Source organism: Rhinoderma darwinii, chromosome 9 (assembly GCF_050947455.1).
Source record: "Rhinoderma darwinii isolate aRhiDar2 chromosome 9, aRhiDar2.hap1, whole genome shotgun sequence".
Lineage (NCBI taxonomy): Eukaryota > Metazoa > Chordata > Amphibia > Anura > Rhinodermatidae > Rhinoderma > Rhinoderma darwinii.
This window is the reverse complement of record NC_134695.1, coordinates 74,151,800-74,170,739: the sequence shown is the minus strand read 5'-3', so window position 1 is coordinate 74,170,739 and position 18,940 is coordinate 74,151,800. Positions and strand designations below refer to the sequence as shown.

Here is an 18,940-nt window from a genome sequence, read left to right as displayed (position 1 = left end):
GGGAGCGCTGCAATATAAGAGAATGTCCTAATGAGGCAGGGGAGCTAATGTGGAAAAATTCTATTGAGGAGGGACACTGCCTGTAGTCTGTATTCACCTACACAGTAACTAAAGGGAAGATAGTCTATTGCTCCCTGTTATCAACCATTTCTGGCTGGGGAGGGGCTGACTGTAGTGTCCTTTAATAGTATGAGTGTCCCCCATGATCACCAGATGTGACTGATATCTGCTGCTCCCCTTATAACATTTGATCTTGTCTCTACGGTCAGGAGAGAAGCCATACGTGTGTACGGTGCCGGGGTGCGATAAACGTTTCACAGAATATTCCAGTTTGTATAAACATCACGTGGTTCACACTCACTCCAAGCCGTACAACTGTAACCACTGCGGCAAAACGTACAAGCAGATCTCCACGCTGGCCATGCACAAGAGGACGGCGCACAATGACACGGAGCCCATCGAGGAGGACCAGGAAGGCTTCTATGTACCACAGCCACGTAAGTGCCAACTACCCCCCCAGATAGAAAGCTCAAGCCGTTTGCCACGTATATATGCACCCCATGTAGTGCAGGTTTACTTCAAGCTGGATTCTCTACTCTGGGTGTGTTAAAGCCACAGGAGGAAAATGTGCCGGCCTTATGTTCCCCTACCAGTCTCTAGTTACACGGCGGCCATACAGAGCAGCTGTCCCCGCTATAACGTCTATATGCCCTAATGGGGCTTATAAGAGGGTGAACCCCTGTAACGTGTACCAGCACTGACTGGGGCTCCGCTAAAGAAGCAGGTGAAGAGTTTTCCAGGGAACACAATTTTAATTTGTTTTTAGTGCCTAAAACACAAAAATAATAAACTTTCCAACATACTTCCCTTACCGCCGCTCCTTGTCATCTATAATGATGTCACCGCAGTGGCTAGGGGGGGGGGGCATTATAGTCTCCCATACTAGCTAGGATTACAGGTGTCCACCACTATTTTAAAGATCTCTTCTTGCTGTCAGTGACTTAATATCTTAATTGGTTACAACCGGACGCTTAGAACTCATACATATTTACTCGCACTCACGTAATTGATGGGCTTGATGCCATGTCTGTGAAGACAGTCTGCGGTGAGCTGAGCAGGCTGCACTACTGATACATTACCAGCACTGATACAGGACACCAGAGAGAATTCTGCTTCTACTTACCTGTCTAGACAGGAATTGTAGCAAACCCTCAGCTGTGAGAAATGTTCAGCCTCTGAATGTAAAGAACTTTTTAATCTCCATTAATTGAGCTTTATTTAAGTAAGACCCTTAACCCCTTCCCTCTTTGGCCACTTTTGACCTTCCTGACAGCCTCATTTTTAAAATCTGACGTGTCACTTTATGTGGTAATAACTCCGGAATGCTTTCACCTATCCAAGCGATTCGGAGATTGTTTCCTCGTGACACATTTGACTTTGTTACTGGCAAAATTTGCTCGATACGTTCAGTATTTAATTGTGAAAAACACCAAAATGTAGCAAAAAATTACAATTTTTCTCAACTTAAATGTATCTGCTTGTAAGACAGGCGGTTATAACACACAAAATTGTTGCTAATTACCATCCCCCACATGTCTACTTCAGATTGGCATCGTTTTTTGAACATCCTTTTATTTTTCTAGGACGTTACAAGGCTTAGAACTTTAGCAGCAATTTCTCACATTTTCAAGAAAATTTCAAAAGGCCATTTTTATAGGGGCCAGTTCAGTTGTGAAGTGGCTTTGAGGGCCTTATATATTAGAAACCCCCAATAAGTCACCCCATTTTAAAAACTGCACCCCTCAAAGTATTCAAAACAGCATTTAGAAAGTTTCTTAACCCTTTAGACGTTTCACAGGAATTAAAGCAAAGTAGAGGTGACATTTTCAAATTTCGTTGTTTTTTTTTTGTTGCAGAAATTCATTTTTAATAAAAAAAAATTGTAACACAGAAGATTTTACCAGAAAAATACAACTCCATATTTATTGCTCAGATTCTGCAGTTATGAGAAATATCCCACATGTGGCTCTAGAGCGGTAATGGACAGAAGCACCGGCCTCAGAAGTAAAGGTGCACCTAGTGGATATTGGGGCCTTATTTTTATTAGAATATATTTTAGGCACCATGTCGGGTTTGAAGGATAATTGTGGGGCCAAAACAGTGGAAATCCCCCAAAAGTTACCCCATTTTGGAAACTACACCCCTTGAGGAATTCATCTAGGGGTGTAGTGAGCATTTTGACCCCATAGAATTTATTAGATTTGGGCAGTGAAAATAAAAACAATCCTTTTTCTTCAATAAGACGTAGCTTTAGCTCAAAATTTTTAATTTTCTCAACAAATAAAGGGCAAAAAGAACCCCAACATTTGTAAAGCAATTTCTCCCGAGTACGGCAAACGAACCCTTTTTCCCAACTACCCCAAAATGCGATAAAAGATATATTTTATTGTGCTACGTATAGCAAAACAAGACAGACCACATATATGTTATTAAAATTGTCACTGCCAGAAGCCGGACATGAAAGTGAACTGCTGATACAACTACAGCACTGTGTCAGCAACCATGAGGCCGTATTGAATAGCGTTAGCAAGTTAAATTGACTAAGTGAAAAGGCAGTGGATACGGCTTAGGCAGGAATTAAAACAGACAGAGCCCCCCCCCCCCCGACATGTTTCGCTAACTAGTAGCGTCCTCCAGGGTACACGGGGCTAATGGCGGCGCAGCGAAAAAACTACTCTTAAGGGAGTGTATGATGACGTAAGTGTCGGGGGGGGGGGGTGTCGGAACACACAGCCAATCGGGTGGAACAAAAGAGCACAGCCGTCGGAAGGGACGGATTGTCCTATAAGGGGTGGCGTAGCAAAAGCCAATGACGGGTAAGGGACCGCGCACTGCAAAAGATTACGGAAATAGTCCAGAAAGTGCGTGCATGCGCAGTGAGGGAAAAGAAGGACTTAGAACAATTAGAAAAAGGGTTCGTTTGCCTGCAGGCATTCTTTCTATTGACTAAACTGCTGTTTGGGCACACGGCGGGCCTCAAAAGGGAAGGAGCGCCATTTGTAATGCAGATTTTGCTGAATTGGTTTCTGGGCGCCTGTGGGACCAAAACAGTGGAAACCCCCCAGAAGTGACCACATTTTTGGAAACTACACCCCTCAATGCATTCACCTAGGGGTGTAGTGAGCATGTTAACCCTGCAGGTGTTTTGTAGAAATGAGTGTGCACTCGATGTTGCATGGTGAAAATGGGATTTTTTCCATAGATATGCCAATATATGGTGCCCGGCTTGTGCCACCATAACAAGACAGCTCTCTAATTATTATGCTGTGTTTCCCGGTTTTAGAAACGCCCTACATGTGACCCTAATCTTTTGCCTGGACATTCGACCAGGCTCAGGAGTGAAAAGAGTACCATGTAAAATTGAGGCCTAATTTGGCGATTTACAAAGTATTGGTTCACAATTGCAGAGGCTCTGATGTGAAATAATAAAAAGAAACCCCTGAGAAGTGACCCCATTATGAAAACTGCACCCCTCAAGGCATTTATTAAGGGGTGTAGTGAGCATTTTCACCCCACAGGTCTTTTCCATAAATGAATGCATTGCAGATGGTGCAAATTAAAAATTAATATTTTTCCCTAGATAAGCCATTTCAGTGGCAAATATGTTGTGCCCAGCTTATGCCACTGGAGACACACACCCCAAAAATTGTTAAGTGTTCTCCTGGGTATGACAACTGCTGTTTGGGCACATTGTAGGGCTCAGAGCGGAGGGAGCACCATTTCGCTTTTGGAGGGTGGATTTTGCTTGGTAGTAGATTTGTTTGAGTATTGCTGGCGTTTCCGTTTATAATGTGGGGGTACATCAGGGGCATAGTCAGGTGGTATAATAATGGGGTAATAAAACAATAAAATGATCCATAGATGTATGTTACGCTGTGACACAATCATTTCTGCACAGGCCGGTGTCGCACTGATATATGGCGTCCTTTCTTATCCCACTTTTGGTCCACACTCCGCACCTTTGCTGTTTGGGGAATTTTGCTGGGCAGTGTTGTCCTGGTATAATACAGGCGCCCTCGCTTTCAGCAGATATGTTTGGACCATCCCCTTCCTGGTTCACTAATTTTAGGGCCTTGATAAATCGCCTCCTGAAACAGAAGAAACGTTCCCCTCGGGCTGCACAACTGCATATTGTTTATTTCCTGACTTATTGGAGCCATAACTAATTTTATTTTTCATAGATGTAGCGGTATGAGGGCTTTTGTTTTGCGGGACGAGCTGTAGTTCTTATTGGTACCATTTTGCGGGATATGCGACTTTTTGATCACCTTTTATCCTATTTTATTGGAGGCCAGGTAACCAAAAAAACGCAATTCTGGCATAGCAATTCTAGCGTTCACAATGCGTTATAAATTAAATGTTACCTTTATTCTGTGGGTCAGTACGATTCCGGCGATACATATTTTACAGCACTTTTTTATGTTTTACCACGTTTTGCACAATAAAATTACTTTTGTAAAAAGAATGTATTTTTTCTGTCGCCAAGTTGTGAGAACCATAACTTTTTTACATTTTTTGTCGACGGAGGTGTATGAGGGCTTGTTTTTTGCGAGACGAGCTATAGTTATAGGTACCATTTTTGGATACGTGCGACTTTTTGATCACTTTTTATTCCAATATTTGTAGGGCAAAGTGACCAAAAACAGAAATTCTGGTATCGTTTTTTACAGGTTTTTTTTACGATGTTCACCGCGTGCAATAAATTAATATATTTTTATAGCTCCGGCAGTTACGGTCGCGGCGATACCAAATATGTATGGTTTATTATTTTTTCAATAATAAAGGACTTGATAAGGGAACAGGGCGATTGTTTTTTATTTTACTACTTGAAACTTATGTTTTCAAACTTCTATTTTTACACTTTTTTTCAAGTCCCACTGGGGGACTTGAAGGTCCAACTGTCAGATTTATTTTTTTCTAATACATTGCGCTACCTACGTAGTGCAATGTATTAGATCTGTCAGTTATTCACTGACAGCAAGCCAATTAGGCTTTGCCTCCCGGCGGGGCCTAATCGGCTTCCGTAATGGCAGAGCAGGAGCCCATTGTGTCTCCTGTTGCCATAGCAGCAGTCGCCAGTCCTGATTGCTCGTCAGGATTGGCGATCTGCTAGCAACCGTTAAGATGCTAATGGCAGGGATCGAAGCTAGCTCCGGTTCCTGCCGTTACAGGTGGATGTCCGCTATAACATACAGCTGACTTCCACCGCTGATGACACCGGATCAGCTCCTGAGCCGGCGCCATCTTGCCGGCGGCTACGGAAGCCGATCAGGCTCCGCCGCCGGGCGGGTCATGACCGGCTTCCGTGCTATGCAGACCGGGAAGCCAGTATTAGGCCTCCGCTTGCCATTGCAGCCACCGGAACCCTGTAAGATACCGCTGACATCCGGCGATGATGGCACCGGCTCCGCTTCTGAGCCGGTGCCCAGCATTTGGCGTATGGATACAGCAAAATGCGGGAAGCACTAGCTTTCCATGACGTATCCATATGACAAATGTCGGGAAGGGGTTAATTGAGATGACATTATTGGGGCGCTGCCCGTCTGGTGGTTGACGTTCAGAGTGTTCTCTCTCACAGCTGGTGGTTGATTTGTCATTGATACCTGGATCTCGATGAAGTGTCCGTTTATTAAGAACAAAGCTCTAATGCACACGCAGCAAATCTGTGTGCCCAGGACACCTGGTGAGCGCGGTGGTTTGGGAAGCTGCCAGCCCATCACCCCGTAACTTCACAAAGGGGCTGCTAATGAGCGTGGAGAGGCCCGGGCAGCGTCCGTTGAATAGTCAACCTGGCGAGTTTTACCTGGCACAGAATCAGCACTGAAAAGTGGGGAGGGGGCCGCTCATTCATACATTCCTTCCATTCAGAACCACTGATCTGGAACAGCTGCCGAGCTCACAATCCAACATTTTGCGGCTTCCATTGTTTGTACTGAAACAGCCAAAACTGACAACGGCTTTAATAGACCGAACCTGCGCCAATGTGAGGAGTCATTACGATGAATCGCAGAATAACGTCCTCACTACAGGATGGTTCACTATGGGTGGGCACAGTCAAAGCTGCACGGGCGATCAGTGGCACTTTCTAGAAACTTAACTGGCATAAATGATAGCGGAAGTCTACTCCGGCTCGCACGGCAAGAGATGTGCCTAATTTATTAGGGGCGCGTCTTATTCCAGCTCTTTATATGAAGCGCCAATCTTTATAAATCAACTCCATGTCAATTTAAGACAATGGGGAGAATATAGCAAGTCTGACGTTTAAACTAATGTACGTTGGTGGAAAATCCACCGAATATATTAAAAAGATCTCTTAGTATATTTGGCGCATCTTTGGCTGTCCGTCCTACAGAGATGCAAATCTACGCCTGCTATGAGCAGGTGTAAATTCGCACCACAACGTATGACCGGTTCTGCCATAAATTATGGTCTGCCGTCAACTTTGGTTAAACCCCACCCCCCTTTTTTTTCTACTTTTGGAAATTGGCGATAGAAGTAGAAAGTCGGAAATTTTAGTACAACTTTGGCGTTCGCAACTAATTTTTACAATTTAGTTTTTTTTGGTCAAAATAATGGCGTAAATGTTTTGATATATTCTTTTCAGTTTTAATAAATCTGCCCCTTTTGTGTTTTCGATTCACCATTTTCAAGATCTCCAGTCTAGTCAGTTCCATGTGATCAAAAAATCAGTCTCGTTCTCATGCTGATACATTTTACCTGCACTGATACATTGTAACAAAATCAGGACTGAACAGAGATTTGTGCTGATGATTGTCTAGACTGGATAGAATTGTGACAAAGACTGCTATGAAAAGTATTAGATTAGTGTTGAGTGTGGATGTAAATAAGAATGTTTCCATTCACTGACAGCAAGATTGTTTTATTTACATAACATGGAAATCTCAAGGGATTGTTCGAATGTAGTCCTTCTCCTGAACACCAGGGAGAGCTCATGTTCTCCCCGACGTTGCTGCCATACAACCAATTACATTCAGTACAGTGGCGTAACTACCGCTATATCAGCCGTAGGCTCCGCTATGGCTGCTACAGCATGACGCCACTGAAGGGGTTGTTTCTACAAAAGATATGCATCCCCTATCCACAGGACAGGGGATGCATGTGGGACCGCTGGGACGCCCAGCGACAAGGAGAACGGGGGACCGAAAGTCCCCCGAAGTTCTCCATTACAAACCTCGGACTTCCGGGGTCTGTGCAACTCCATAGAAATGAATTGTGCACCGGTCGCACTTGTGCGCATGCGTGACCAGCGCTCCTTTCATTTTTATTGAGCTGCGCAGACTCCGGAAGTCACAGGTTAGTCATGGAGAACTTGAGGGGTCTTGGGCGTCCCAGCGATCACACATGAATCCCCTATCCTGTGGATAGGGGATACATCTCTTTTGTAGGACAAACTATAGGCCGTTTTTTTTTGGGGGGGGGGCTATATGGCGTTATCTACAGGGGACTCTGTATGGCCTTATCTACAGGGGGGATTGGGGCTGTAAGACGTTATCTACAGGGGGCTGTGTATGGTGCTATCTATAGGGGGCGCTGTGTGGTGGAATCTATAGGGAGGCACTATCTATAAAGGGGGGGTTGTGTGATACCCAGCGGAGGGGGGGCCCCAGTCAAAAGTTTGCTTTTGGGCCCAGTCTTTCCTAGTTACGCCCCTGATTCAGTACATAAAATATATACATGTCATTCATTATTGGCGCAGGAACATTTAAGAACTCAGAGCATCATTTTAATATTGACTTTTTGGACTGTTTTTTGGGTCCTCAGTGAAACGTTTTAATTGTCTGATCCACAGATGATGCAGTGGGATGAATGAGACCGTCCACGAGCGTGTCGCTATTAGAGCGCCCTAGTCCCTATCGCGGGTACTGATCACTGCGGCAGTGTTTGCAGTCTGTGAATGATTGATTGTGACTTCACTGTGTAAACAGAACTCTCATTGTGTCGGTGCCAGGGGAACAGCTCCATCAGCCGTTTAATATGGCGGCTTCTTCTAAGCAGCCGGGACATGAGTGTTTTATTATATGCGGCAGGTTAATATTTAACTAGTCGCTGATTTTCTTGGTTGTGATTGTAGAACTAAATCTTCTAGACTGTTAGAGGGGAATAAACTGTGACCTAAATTCACACAGCAGCCGAATGGCGCGTTAGATAACACATTAGAGGGAACCAATGAAAACCAGCTCTAGCCAGCACTTACAGGGGTTGGCATGCCTTTCCAATGATGTGCGACTTTGTACTGGGAATTATAGGTGGGGAGGGGGGGCTGAGAACTCTCCAATTACATGTCAAAAGATAAGTAATTCCCCAATAAAGGGCCTGTCCCCTTACCAGGGCTGATCACAAAGGGTGCGGTCTCGCTTCTGGGCCTCCCCAAGGTAAAGTGTTGAGTACCTCACTGTAATATCTAAATAAAAGAAAAGGTTGTCAAAGAGCAGAAGTGTCCAGGTGACCGAGAAACTACACCCAAGAGAGCTAATATGGCTGACAATGGTACTTATCCTAAACTACTTCCTGTCCCAGAAACTTAATGCAGGATCAGTACAGGATAAGTAATGTATGTACACAGTGACTCCACCAGCAGAATAGTGAGTGCAGCTCTGGATGTAACTCAGGATCAGTACAGGAGAAGTAATGTAATGTATGTACACAGTGACTCCACCAGCAGAATAGTGAGTGCAGCTCTGGAGTATAATACAGGATGTAACTCAGGATCAGTACAGGATAAGTAATGTATGTACACGGTGACTGCACCAGCAGAATAGTGAGTGCAGCTCTGGATGTAACTCAGGATCTGTACAGGAGAAGTAATGTAATGTATGTACACAGTGACTCCAGCAGAATAGTGAGTGCAGCTCTGGAGTATAATACAGGATGTAACTCAGGATCAGTATAGGATAAGTAATGTATGTACACAGTGACTCCACCAGCAGAATAGTGAGTGCAGCTCTGGATGTAACTCAGGATCTGTACAGGAGAAGTAATGTAATGTATGTACACAGTGACTCCAGCAGAATAGTGAGTGCAGCTCTGGAGTATAATACAGGATGTAACTCAGGATCAGTATAGGATAAGTAATGTATGTACACAGTGACTCCACCAGCAGAATAGTGAGTGCAGCTCTGGAGTATAATACAGGATGTAACTCAGGATCAGTACAGGATAAGTAATGTAATGTATGTACACAGTGACTCCACCAGCAGAATAGTGAGTGCAGCTCTGGAGTATAATACAGGATGTAACTCAGGATCAGTACAGGATAAGTAATGTAATGTATGTACACAGTGACTCCACCAGCAGAATAGTGAGTACAGCTCTGGAGTATAATACAGGATATAACTCAGGATCAGTACAGGATAAGTAATGTAATGTATGTACACAGTGACTCCACCAGCAGAATAGTGAGTGCAGCTCTGGAGTATAATACAGGATATAACTCAGGATCAGTACAGGATAAGTAATGTAATGTATGTACACAGTGACTCCACCAGCAGAATAGTGAGTGCAGCTCTGGAGTATAATACAGGATATAACTCCAGATCAGTACAGGATAAGTAATGTAATGTATATACACAGTGAGTCCACCAGCAGAATAGTGAGTGCAGCTCTGGAGTATAATACAGGAGGACAGTACAGGATAAGTAATGTATGTACACTGTCAATCAGCTTTTTATGTAGATTCATTGTATTTGTGTATCATGGTTATCAGGGGTGGGCATACACAGGAGAGGATGTATTTCAGTTAATGCCGCATTGTCCATTCTGTGTCTTACAGCGGAAGATGTCCTGAAAAGCTCGCAGATAACATATGTCACCGGAGTGGAAGGGGAAGACGGCATACCTACAGCAGTGACACAGTCAGGACAACAGCTGGCTCTCATAGCACAGGACGGCACCCAACACGTAAGTGTGAACTTTGGTAGGGGAAGGGTCATCAGTAAGGGGATCAGGATGCTTCAGGTAGCCACAGATGTAAATAGCGTCCTCTAGTCATCAGTATGGCCGCCCCCTTTCGGTTGGTTTGCATTCTGTCACTTCAGGAGTTATAAAAATGGTGCAAAATCCTGTACACTGCATAAGATATTTGACGCTAGGCGTATTAGATTTTTTTTTTTTTACTCCACTTCTTGTCTGCCGCACATTTACAGCAATCTATGGTTCTTAATACATTTGGTGAATATTATGACTCCTCTTAGGCTTCGTTCACATCTGCGCTAGGGCTCCGTTCCGACTGAGCTTTCCTTCGGAACGGAGCCCTGACAAACACAATTGGAAACTGTAGGTTTCCGTTTCCATCACCGTTTATTTCAATGGTGTCTGATCCGGTCCCAATGGTTTCCATTTGTCTCCAATGTGTAAGGGTTCCGTCATTTAGATGCCGTAGTCGACTAGGCTATTGATTCCGGCGAAACGACGGAACCCTTTCACAACTGAGACAAACGGAAACCTATCGTAAGCCACGCTTTTTTTCTCTTAACACTTTTCGAGACTGTTGAAGTGAGAATAAAAAGTGTCAAAATCTCACAATAATACATTTGGCACATTTTGTTTAATTATCTCCCTCCGTTGTCCTCTCATTCTCCATCTTTTTTTCTCTTTCCACAGGTAGCCATAGTGGCGCAGGATCTTTCGGCTTTTCATGCCTCCGCAGAAATGGTGCAGCAGCAACACAGTCACCATCTGGTCACCACCGAGACCCGGCCGGTCACACTGCTGGCCACAGCCAATGGGACGCAAATTGCAGTGACGGTATGAGCCTGTCCAGTTTACACCGCTACATAGTAATCATTACACATAGAATGGAGAGATTTGTTTTGACATCCATTAAAGTCAATCTTCTCCATGAGAAAGCCGGGAGAGCTTGTTTATGGGAAAGCTGGGTGGCAACCAATATGGATGCCATAACAACTTCCATGGGGATCGTCACCTAGACCTCTGAATGGCAAGTTTGCAGTGATAGAGCAGGGGATGTGTCCCTACTTAGCTTGGTAGATAAGCCATTTAGGAGTGTGAAAAAGCTGGGTGACAAAGGGAGGCCAAATTGGTTGCCCGCTTTTCTGGGAGATAAAAAATTATTAATATGGTTTTGAAAATTGACAAATATCGACTCCAGGACTTGAACTTCCTGGGGACCCCCGTGCTGTATCCTGTTTTGCAGCCAATGATAGTTGGGTTCTATGTTATGATGTCATCTATCTTGTATTTTCCCCGTTAGTTGGGCGAGCAGCAATCCTTGGAAGAAGCAATCAGGATAGCCTCACGAATACAGCAGGGGGAATCTCCCGGGATGGACGAATAACGAATCCCTGCCGCCATCTTGTTTTGTATTGGCCCTTCACCAGTGACGCGTGTAGACCTCACGAACCCGATCTGCATCGGATAAAGAGATCTTATAACAGGACTTGTAAAACATTGAACATTTTCCGGGGGCTGCGATGAAAATCCGGATACATTTCAGTGCCGTGTCCCCGGCTCCTCGCCATTGGGGGTTACGTATGTATTTGTTTTTCGTAGCCGCCCTGTATTATTTGTAAATAGAGATTGTTAATGCCGAAATTGTTAATACTATTTTATCTTTGCCGCAAATTATGTACAAAATCCCCTCCCCCATTCCCTTGTGTATAGAGCCTGCGTACGTCTCCTTGGTTGAATTCGTTGCAATTTTGGGTATAAATACGACTAGACAAGGTGCCCAGACAGCGGCAGTTCATATATGACCAGTGCAGGAATCCTGACCTCATAATAATGCGACTGATCGCATTAGTTGTCCGGTTTGCGGTTTTCCGGCTGTTAGAAAGCATCTGGCGAATCGATTTGTCCATTTTGAGAAGAAAAAGGTGAATCTGTTCTCCCATTGGGTTCTATGGACCGGAGAATCAGACAAACCATTCACAACCATTGTGACGTCTCTGTAATAAACGCTGCGATCTCCACGTGGCGCCAATCCAGTCCGCAGGGGCCTGAGGATGCATGAAATTAATGAAATAATAAAGCATTCGCTTCTGCTGTTTGCGATGATTTCTTTTATTTATATAAATGTATATTTTTTTATTTTTGTCCACAACATTTGATTATTTTGACGGGTCAGGGGAGGGGATAATGTACACAAGCTTCCGTTTATTTATAAGCACTGATTTTATTTGTACAACGATGCAATAAACATTTGCTTTTTTTTTTAAAACCTTCATCCCATGTTTGCGTTTTGTGTGACAAATCTACAACTGCAAGAAATTGTGGATTTCGATATTTCTAAATAGTTCTGAAACTTTCTAATAGACCTTCTGTTTTAACTTTATACCACTTTAAAGATCTGTGTGCTGTCAATGAAGCCTGATCTTGCCTAGTCCTACTCGCATAGCTGAGGGTTTGTTACACTGTATACAATCCTCTGAGCTAAACAAAGCAGCACCTCCAATCTCTTCCTGAACGCCAGGCTGAGGGCTCTTAGGCTACGTTCACACTGCCGTTACAGGCTCCAATCAGTATTCCCGGCAGACTTGATAAAATGAAAAGCCGTGCATGCGGCGGGCGATCAGCCGATGAATGTTCAAACGCTCGATTGTTGGCTGATCGCTTCTTTTATTCCATAAAAATGATTGTTTGTCGGCAGCTCATCTCCCCATGTAAACGGAATGTGCTGCCGATAAACTGGAAACTGAGAGAACAATCGCATTAATCCGGCCCTGCACTCCCGATCATTGATCCATGTAATTTGAAGCAAACAAGCGCCGATTAACGTGCTGTTATTGTCGATCGGCGCTCGTGACTGGGCAGGAATATATACCCATGGCCACTGTGGCTGAACCTAATGGTCCTTGGTTACTCTTCTGGGCAGTGCCAATACCACTAGGCCTTATGTCAGTGAGCGCTGTATATACCACCTGGTGGAAGGTTAATGGGGCACTGGACTGGGCATTTTAGATTGGGAAATATATGTGAAGCCAAGTCTCCATTCATTCAGCGCTAACCCTTTGGATGCTGAGTGTCAGAAGATGGACGTTGTCTACACCACATGATACAATATACACTGGACAGCAGGGGATGAAGCTAGAAGACGGATCCCTGTATAACACACACATAAAATCTGGAAAATGAACAATGTCTCAGATTTGTCTCCAGCTTGTGACCTATTCACAAAAATGTCTGTGCGACGTCCTTGAGACCTCTGACAAGTCCCTCTCTTCTCCGTCTACTCCACGTTTCTGTATATGGTGGATAATTTGTAGACTGAATAATGTGATCTCTCCGTTCTCCTCAGACTAGTGTTAGACCCTTCACCCTCTCATTCCTGTGGTCATTCTATTTCGGAGAGTGACCACCTGTTTGTCTAATGAGAGGCTCAGACTATAAGAACGTCCTCCTGGGGTCACATATGTACCAGAGCAGCTGTGTGACTCTTCCCATGTGTTAATGGTTGCAGCCGGCACTGTCAGGTGATGTCAGACCGCAGGCCCGTCCTCGTGAGAAGCCCCTGACCAAGAGATTTTACCTTCCGTTAGTTACCCCCTGGTCTAAAACACACGCACGCTAAATTACGTAGCGATATCTCATGCAATGTTAGCCTATGTGACGCGATGACGTGTCTACATGCAATGTTATGTGTCCATGATTGGACTTCTACATGTGATTGTCACCTTGTGCCTCAGACGAAGGGTAAAAGTAAAGGGCCTTTTACGCCATCTGACACTTGGCCGATGCAGCGAATGCCGATCAACGAGACATCATTGATCAGCGCTCGTTTGCTCCTGTCACACGGAGCTATGGATGGAAACGAGCGGTCGTTACTCCGATCGCTCGTCCCCATACATTATTCTCATGTCGGCAGCGCGTCTCCCTGTTTACACACCAAGAGGTGCTGCCGACAACCAGAATATTTTACTTTTAAAAAATAATACGATCAGCAGATGATCGAGCGTACATAGGGCACTTAATGGCAACGAGCGTTATATGAACACTTGTCTGTCCGATAATCGCCCGATGTAAAACCCCCTTAAGGCCCCATAAAGCAGCATTGATGCGGCCGACAGCCACGCCCGCACCCTATCTGGTGCTGTTGTCAAACTGTTAGACTATGTACATCTTTGAAAACTTTTTTTAAAAAAATGTATCAGTGTGTTTGGTGCAACTTTCTAATTACTTTTTATTAAAAGTTATTTTTACTTTGTGAGATACAGCTGCTTTGTATGCTGTATATAGGGAAGCTGTATCTTGCGCTGAGACCTGAATCCGTCAGGTCAGCGTTACTGACGGGTTCAGTGGCAGCGGGTCCTGCGTTTCTGACATGCAGGATTCACCTGTAATCGATCACATCTAAGTTATAAACTCAGATGTGATCGGTAACAGCTGGCGACACTCTTTATGGCGGCACGATTTTGCAGGTAAACAGCTGTTTTATCTGCAACAAAGCGCAGACCTTAACAAGCAATTTGATAGCCGGGGTGCCAACACGGTTGTTGGCTGCATCAATGCCACTGCATGGGGCCTTAACCTAAGACCTAGTCGAAGGACAGAAACCAAATACAGACTGCGCTGAAAGTCGTCATTTCCTAAAGAAACAGAAACGCAATACAGTGCCAATTATTTACAATAAAACAAAGTGAATGAATCCATGTGATCGGCTAAAGCCGGCATACAGAGGCCACGCCAGTGTAAAATCGTGAGACACTTTCACTGCGATTTTAGCCCGCGGCCATTGAGCGCCACAGGCATTAAACGCCGCGAGATACGCTTTCTCTGCCTCCCATTGATGCCAATGGGAGGTCAGAGGCGTAAACGCCCGAAGATCGGGCATGTCCCTTCTTTTACCCGCGAGCCAGTTTTTCCGCTTGCGGGAAAAAAACGCCTCTGCCTCCCATTGAAATCAATGGGAGGCATCTTCGGCTGTTTTTTGGCGCATTTTGCGGCGTGGTTTCCGCGTCAAAAAACTCAGTGTGAACTCCCACCAAAGGGGTTCTCCAGCCACTAAAATCAGGAAATGCCGTCAATAGCTGATGGGTCGGGGCCCGTCTCAGGACCCCCGCCGATCCGCTGTTTTAAAGGGGCCGCAGCACTTGTATGAGCGCTGCTTCCCCTTCGTTTCTCCTTGCTCATTGTGAGCCGTCCATACGGAAGTAGCGGCGATTCATAAGTATTGCAGTCTCCTTCTTCCGTTTACCTAAATGGGAGAAGAAGGCTGCAATATGTGTGAATCGCCGCTAAATGTGTGTCAAACATTCACAGTGAGCAAGAAGAAATTAAGGGGAAGTAGTGCTCGTACGAGCGCTGCGGCCCCTTCAAATCAGCTGAGCGGGGGTCCCGAGAGTCAGATCCCGACCCATCAGCTATTGACGGCCTATCCTGAGGATAGACCATCAATTTGTAGTGGCTGGAAAACCCCTTTAATCCTTTCAAGACCACGGACCATATCAGTCGCAGTGATATTGAGTTTTCCATGTGAATATCATCTTATAATAAAAAGCTTTAGAACTTTTATTCACTTCGCCATAAAACAAAGATTTTTACTGAGCGGTCATGAAGAGGCCAAAATACCTATCCCAACCTAACCCTGCTCACAGCTGAGTTTTTGGAACAATACAAAAGGGAGAAGGCAGAATTACATTGCATTCATTGTTTACATTAACAGACTGAGAACTTGTCCTGCTCACATAGCAGAGGATTTTTTTACAATTGTATCCAGTCTAGACAATCCCCTGTGAGCTAAACATATCTCTCCTGTCCTGCTAGTTTGTTACAATGTATCGGTGCAGGTAAAATGTATTGTCTGGCGTCCACAGAGGACTGTCTAGACTGGATACAACTGTGAGGAGTATCAGGTCTGTATGGTTGATCTGCTGTACAAATCTCTCACGTATATAATTATATATAGATACATGCAGGTGCATTATAGTTATTAAAATAAAGAGCGAAATTGAAATCAAGAACTAAATGACAAAACAACATACATATATTGATTTTATTGTAACAACCCGCATAATAAATGTAGCTTATAATTTATGGTGATCGGTGAATGGAGTATAAAAAAATGAAAAAAAATTAACACAAAAGACTAAACACTTAAGATATTGGCTGCATCTTGACGATCAGCCGGTGTTTGCGGCCTTGTGGTTATTGTCCGCACTCGTACAGGCGTGAGTCACCGTCTATAGGCTCCACATTCCTGGAGGATTACAGAACGCTGAGCTCAGCAGGACAAAGGTGAAATGACTTCACCGCATTACCAGAAATACTCCTGCCCTCTTTATTAAAGTGCCTCCACCCCGGGGTCAGTGACGAGACCCGGAGCAAACATCACAGCTGAGCGGTGGGGGGGAGAGGGTCGAGAGCCAAAAATAACCATGTAGGCTGCGGTCACTTTAAGGCTGGGTTCACACGAGCATGTTCGGTCCGTAAAGGACGGAACGTATTTCGGCCGCAAGTCCCGGACCGAACACAGTGCAGGGAGCCGGGCTCCTAGCATCATAGTTATGTACGACGCTAGGAGTCCCTGCCTCGCTGCAGGACAACGGTCCCTGTAATCATGTTTTCAGTACGGGACAGTAGTTCCACAGCGAGGCAGGGACTCCTAGTGTCGTACATAACTATGATGCTAGGAGCCCGGCTCCCTGCAGTGTGTTCGGTCCGGGACTTGCGGCCGAGATACGTTCCGTCCTTTACGGACGTAACATGCTCGTGTGAACCCAGCCTAAGGCCTTTCTTTATATATTTCTGCTGTTTAGGCTCCGTTCCTGTTTTTAGCCTAAAAACTATGTTCAAATTCTGCACCAAGGGCTTGTCCAGACGTGGCGGAATTGCAGACGGAAAATACTTAGGGTATGTTCACACGACCTATTTTCAGACTTAATTCAGGAGTATTCTGCCTCGAATTACGCCTGAAAATACGGCTCGAATACGTCGGCAAACATCTGCCTGTTGCTTGCAATGGGTTTTACGATCTGTACAGACAAGGTGTAATTTTACGCGTCGCTGTCAAAAGACGGCGCGTAAAAATACGCCCGCATCAAAGAAGTGCAGGACACTTCTTGGGACGTTTTTGGAGCCGTTTTTCATTGACTCCAATGAAGAACAGCTCCAATTACGTCCGTAAAAGACGCTGCGAAAAACGCGAGTACTTGAAATTCCGTCTGAAATTCAGGAGCTGTTTTCGCCTGCAAACATATCCGTAATTTCAGACGTATTTTGCGTTTGCGTGTGAACATACCCTTAGTGGAATACAGTAGCAGCAATGTGGCTGAGATGTAACAAATCTGATCCACACGCTGCGTAATATTTCCTTGAAGAAATGGACCTGCGGTGCGTATTTTTCGGACCCCAGCGTGACAATTCCTGCTGCGGAAGGTGGACTGAATTGCTGCGTTTCAGAGATGTCACCATCTTCCAGCATTGAGAAAAACGCAGCAAAATACGCACTATTTTCCGCATTTAAAACTGCAGGAAATGGTGCGGTTTTTCCTCTGCGGAATTGCTGCAGAAATTTTCTGCAGCGATTCCGTTACGTGTGGACAAGCTCTAAGGGTGGATTCACATGCAGCAGATTTTCTGTAACTGAAATAATTTCCATTCATCCATCAACCGCTTCACATGATTGGTGCTGATTTCAGTTGCAGGAATTTCTGCAACAAAATCCGCCATGTGTGAATGCTCCCCAAGTCCTTATGGTTTACCTACAGATTTACCTGATTGTAGATTTTATTACAGTGTATATTATTTGTATCTTATCCTTTTTTATGCATACCCCCCCCCCCCCCTCCCCTAATACTGGTACTTGGCTTGCTGGCCAGAGCCCTATCTTCTGTTTCGGTGACCATCACTATGGCCATCATTATAGCACCCACCCAATTCTAAGGACCCTTAAAACTGGAATGTTGTTTTGTAGAATGACAGCATGCCCTTCTCGTCTCCTTCTGTTCCGCCTGTGTCTCAGTCTGCACTGTAATTCTGGCATTCTATTCATGAACATTGAAGATCAGGATAGGGTCATGATGCAGGGCAGGGAATTGTGGGAGGACAAGGAAATGGTGACTATAAATGGTAAGAGAATTTGTCCCCAGCCAGAGCTATTTGTAAACTGATTTGTCCCGTGACCTTTAGCAAGTAAACAAGAAGTATAGTCTGAGTATATTTACTGAGCAGGTCACCACAGGTCAGACACTTCAGACTACAGATCACCACCATTCCCTGTCAGGGTCTCCCGAAAGTTGGGTGTTTGCTGTGACTGGATGCGAGGTCTTCCCATATCCCATCATAGGCCATAAACAATTCATTAATTGCACCTGATGGGCTCACGAAGATACGACACATTGCGCTGGCACTGCAGAAGCATCAGTTTTTGACAACACAGCCTATCCATTCACAGGATCCGGTATCAATGGGATCAGATATTCTGGATTATCGGACAGTCATTTTAAAAGTCTATAGAAAATCAACGGGAGAAAAACTTCAGGAATATCAAGAACCCATAGTAAAATGTTCCTGCAAAATCCACAGCTGCCGCTAGAGCGGACTATACTCATTAGATGTATGTTGGCTGAACCTGCAGATTTCGGCTGGAACACCCGACCCGACCATCATATGTGTATGGCGGAATCACGACTGTCCGCAGATGGCGGATGAGAGAAGGATCGGTCTGTTGAATTTCACCATGCCCGATCCTTTTGTTCATTTGTAGATAAGCCGCCAGCAGCTCTTTCCCTTATTCCTATGGAGAACACATGTTCGGCGGATCTGAGCGTGCGGGTGTATGGTGGAGTTGGGAGGAATAGCTGTCGGCTGAACATTAGTTAGATCTGAAGTGTATGGCCAGATTTATAGAGGAATCAGTAAAAATAAATAAAATGTGATATGGCAGGCAGAAAAGTTTGTGCTCTAT

General features: G+C 44.8%; 1 protein-coding gene and 1 long non-coding RNA gene across 5 annotated transcripts in view; one reads left to right on the top strand and one right to left on the bottom strand.

The window, feature by feature from the left end:
- Positions 1-12,256, top strand: part of ZNF143 (zinc finger protein 143) — a 37,349-nt gene extending 25,093 nt beyond the window's left edge. For both annotated transcript variants that reach the window (XM_075838165.1, XM_075838166.1), the window contains exons 12-15: positions 270-497; positions 9,851-9,978; positions 10,681-10,824; positions 11,291-12,256. In XM_075838165.1, coding sequence (XP_075694280.1) covers positions 270-497; positions 9,851-9,978; positions 10,681-10,824; positions 11,291-11,374 — 584 coding nt within the window. In that variant the 3' untranslated portion in view covers positions 11,375-12,256. The remainder of the gene's footprint in view (positions 1-269; positions 498-9,850; positions 9,979-10,680; positions 10,825-11,290) is intronic.
- The window catches only part of LOC142661007 (uncharacterized), a 57,502-nt gene that overhangs the window by 9,450 nt on the left and 29,112 nt on the right, over positions 1-18,940 (bottom strand). Inside the window, exon 3 of one of the 3 annotated variants that reach the window (XR_012850615.1) lies at positions 10,154-12,035. The exons of the other annotated variants lie outside the window; for them this stretch is intronic. This is a non-coding gene — a long non-coding RNA (uncharacterized LOC142661007). Of the gene's footprint in view, positions 1-10,153; positions 12,036-18,940 lie in introns of those variants that run through there. 3 annotated transcript variants of the gene reach the window in all.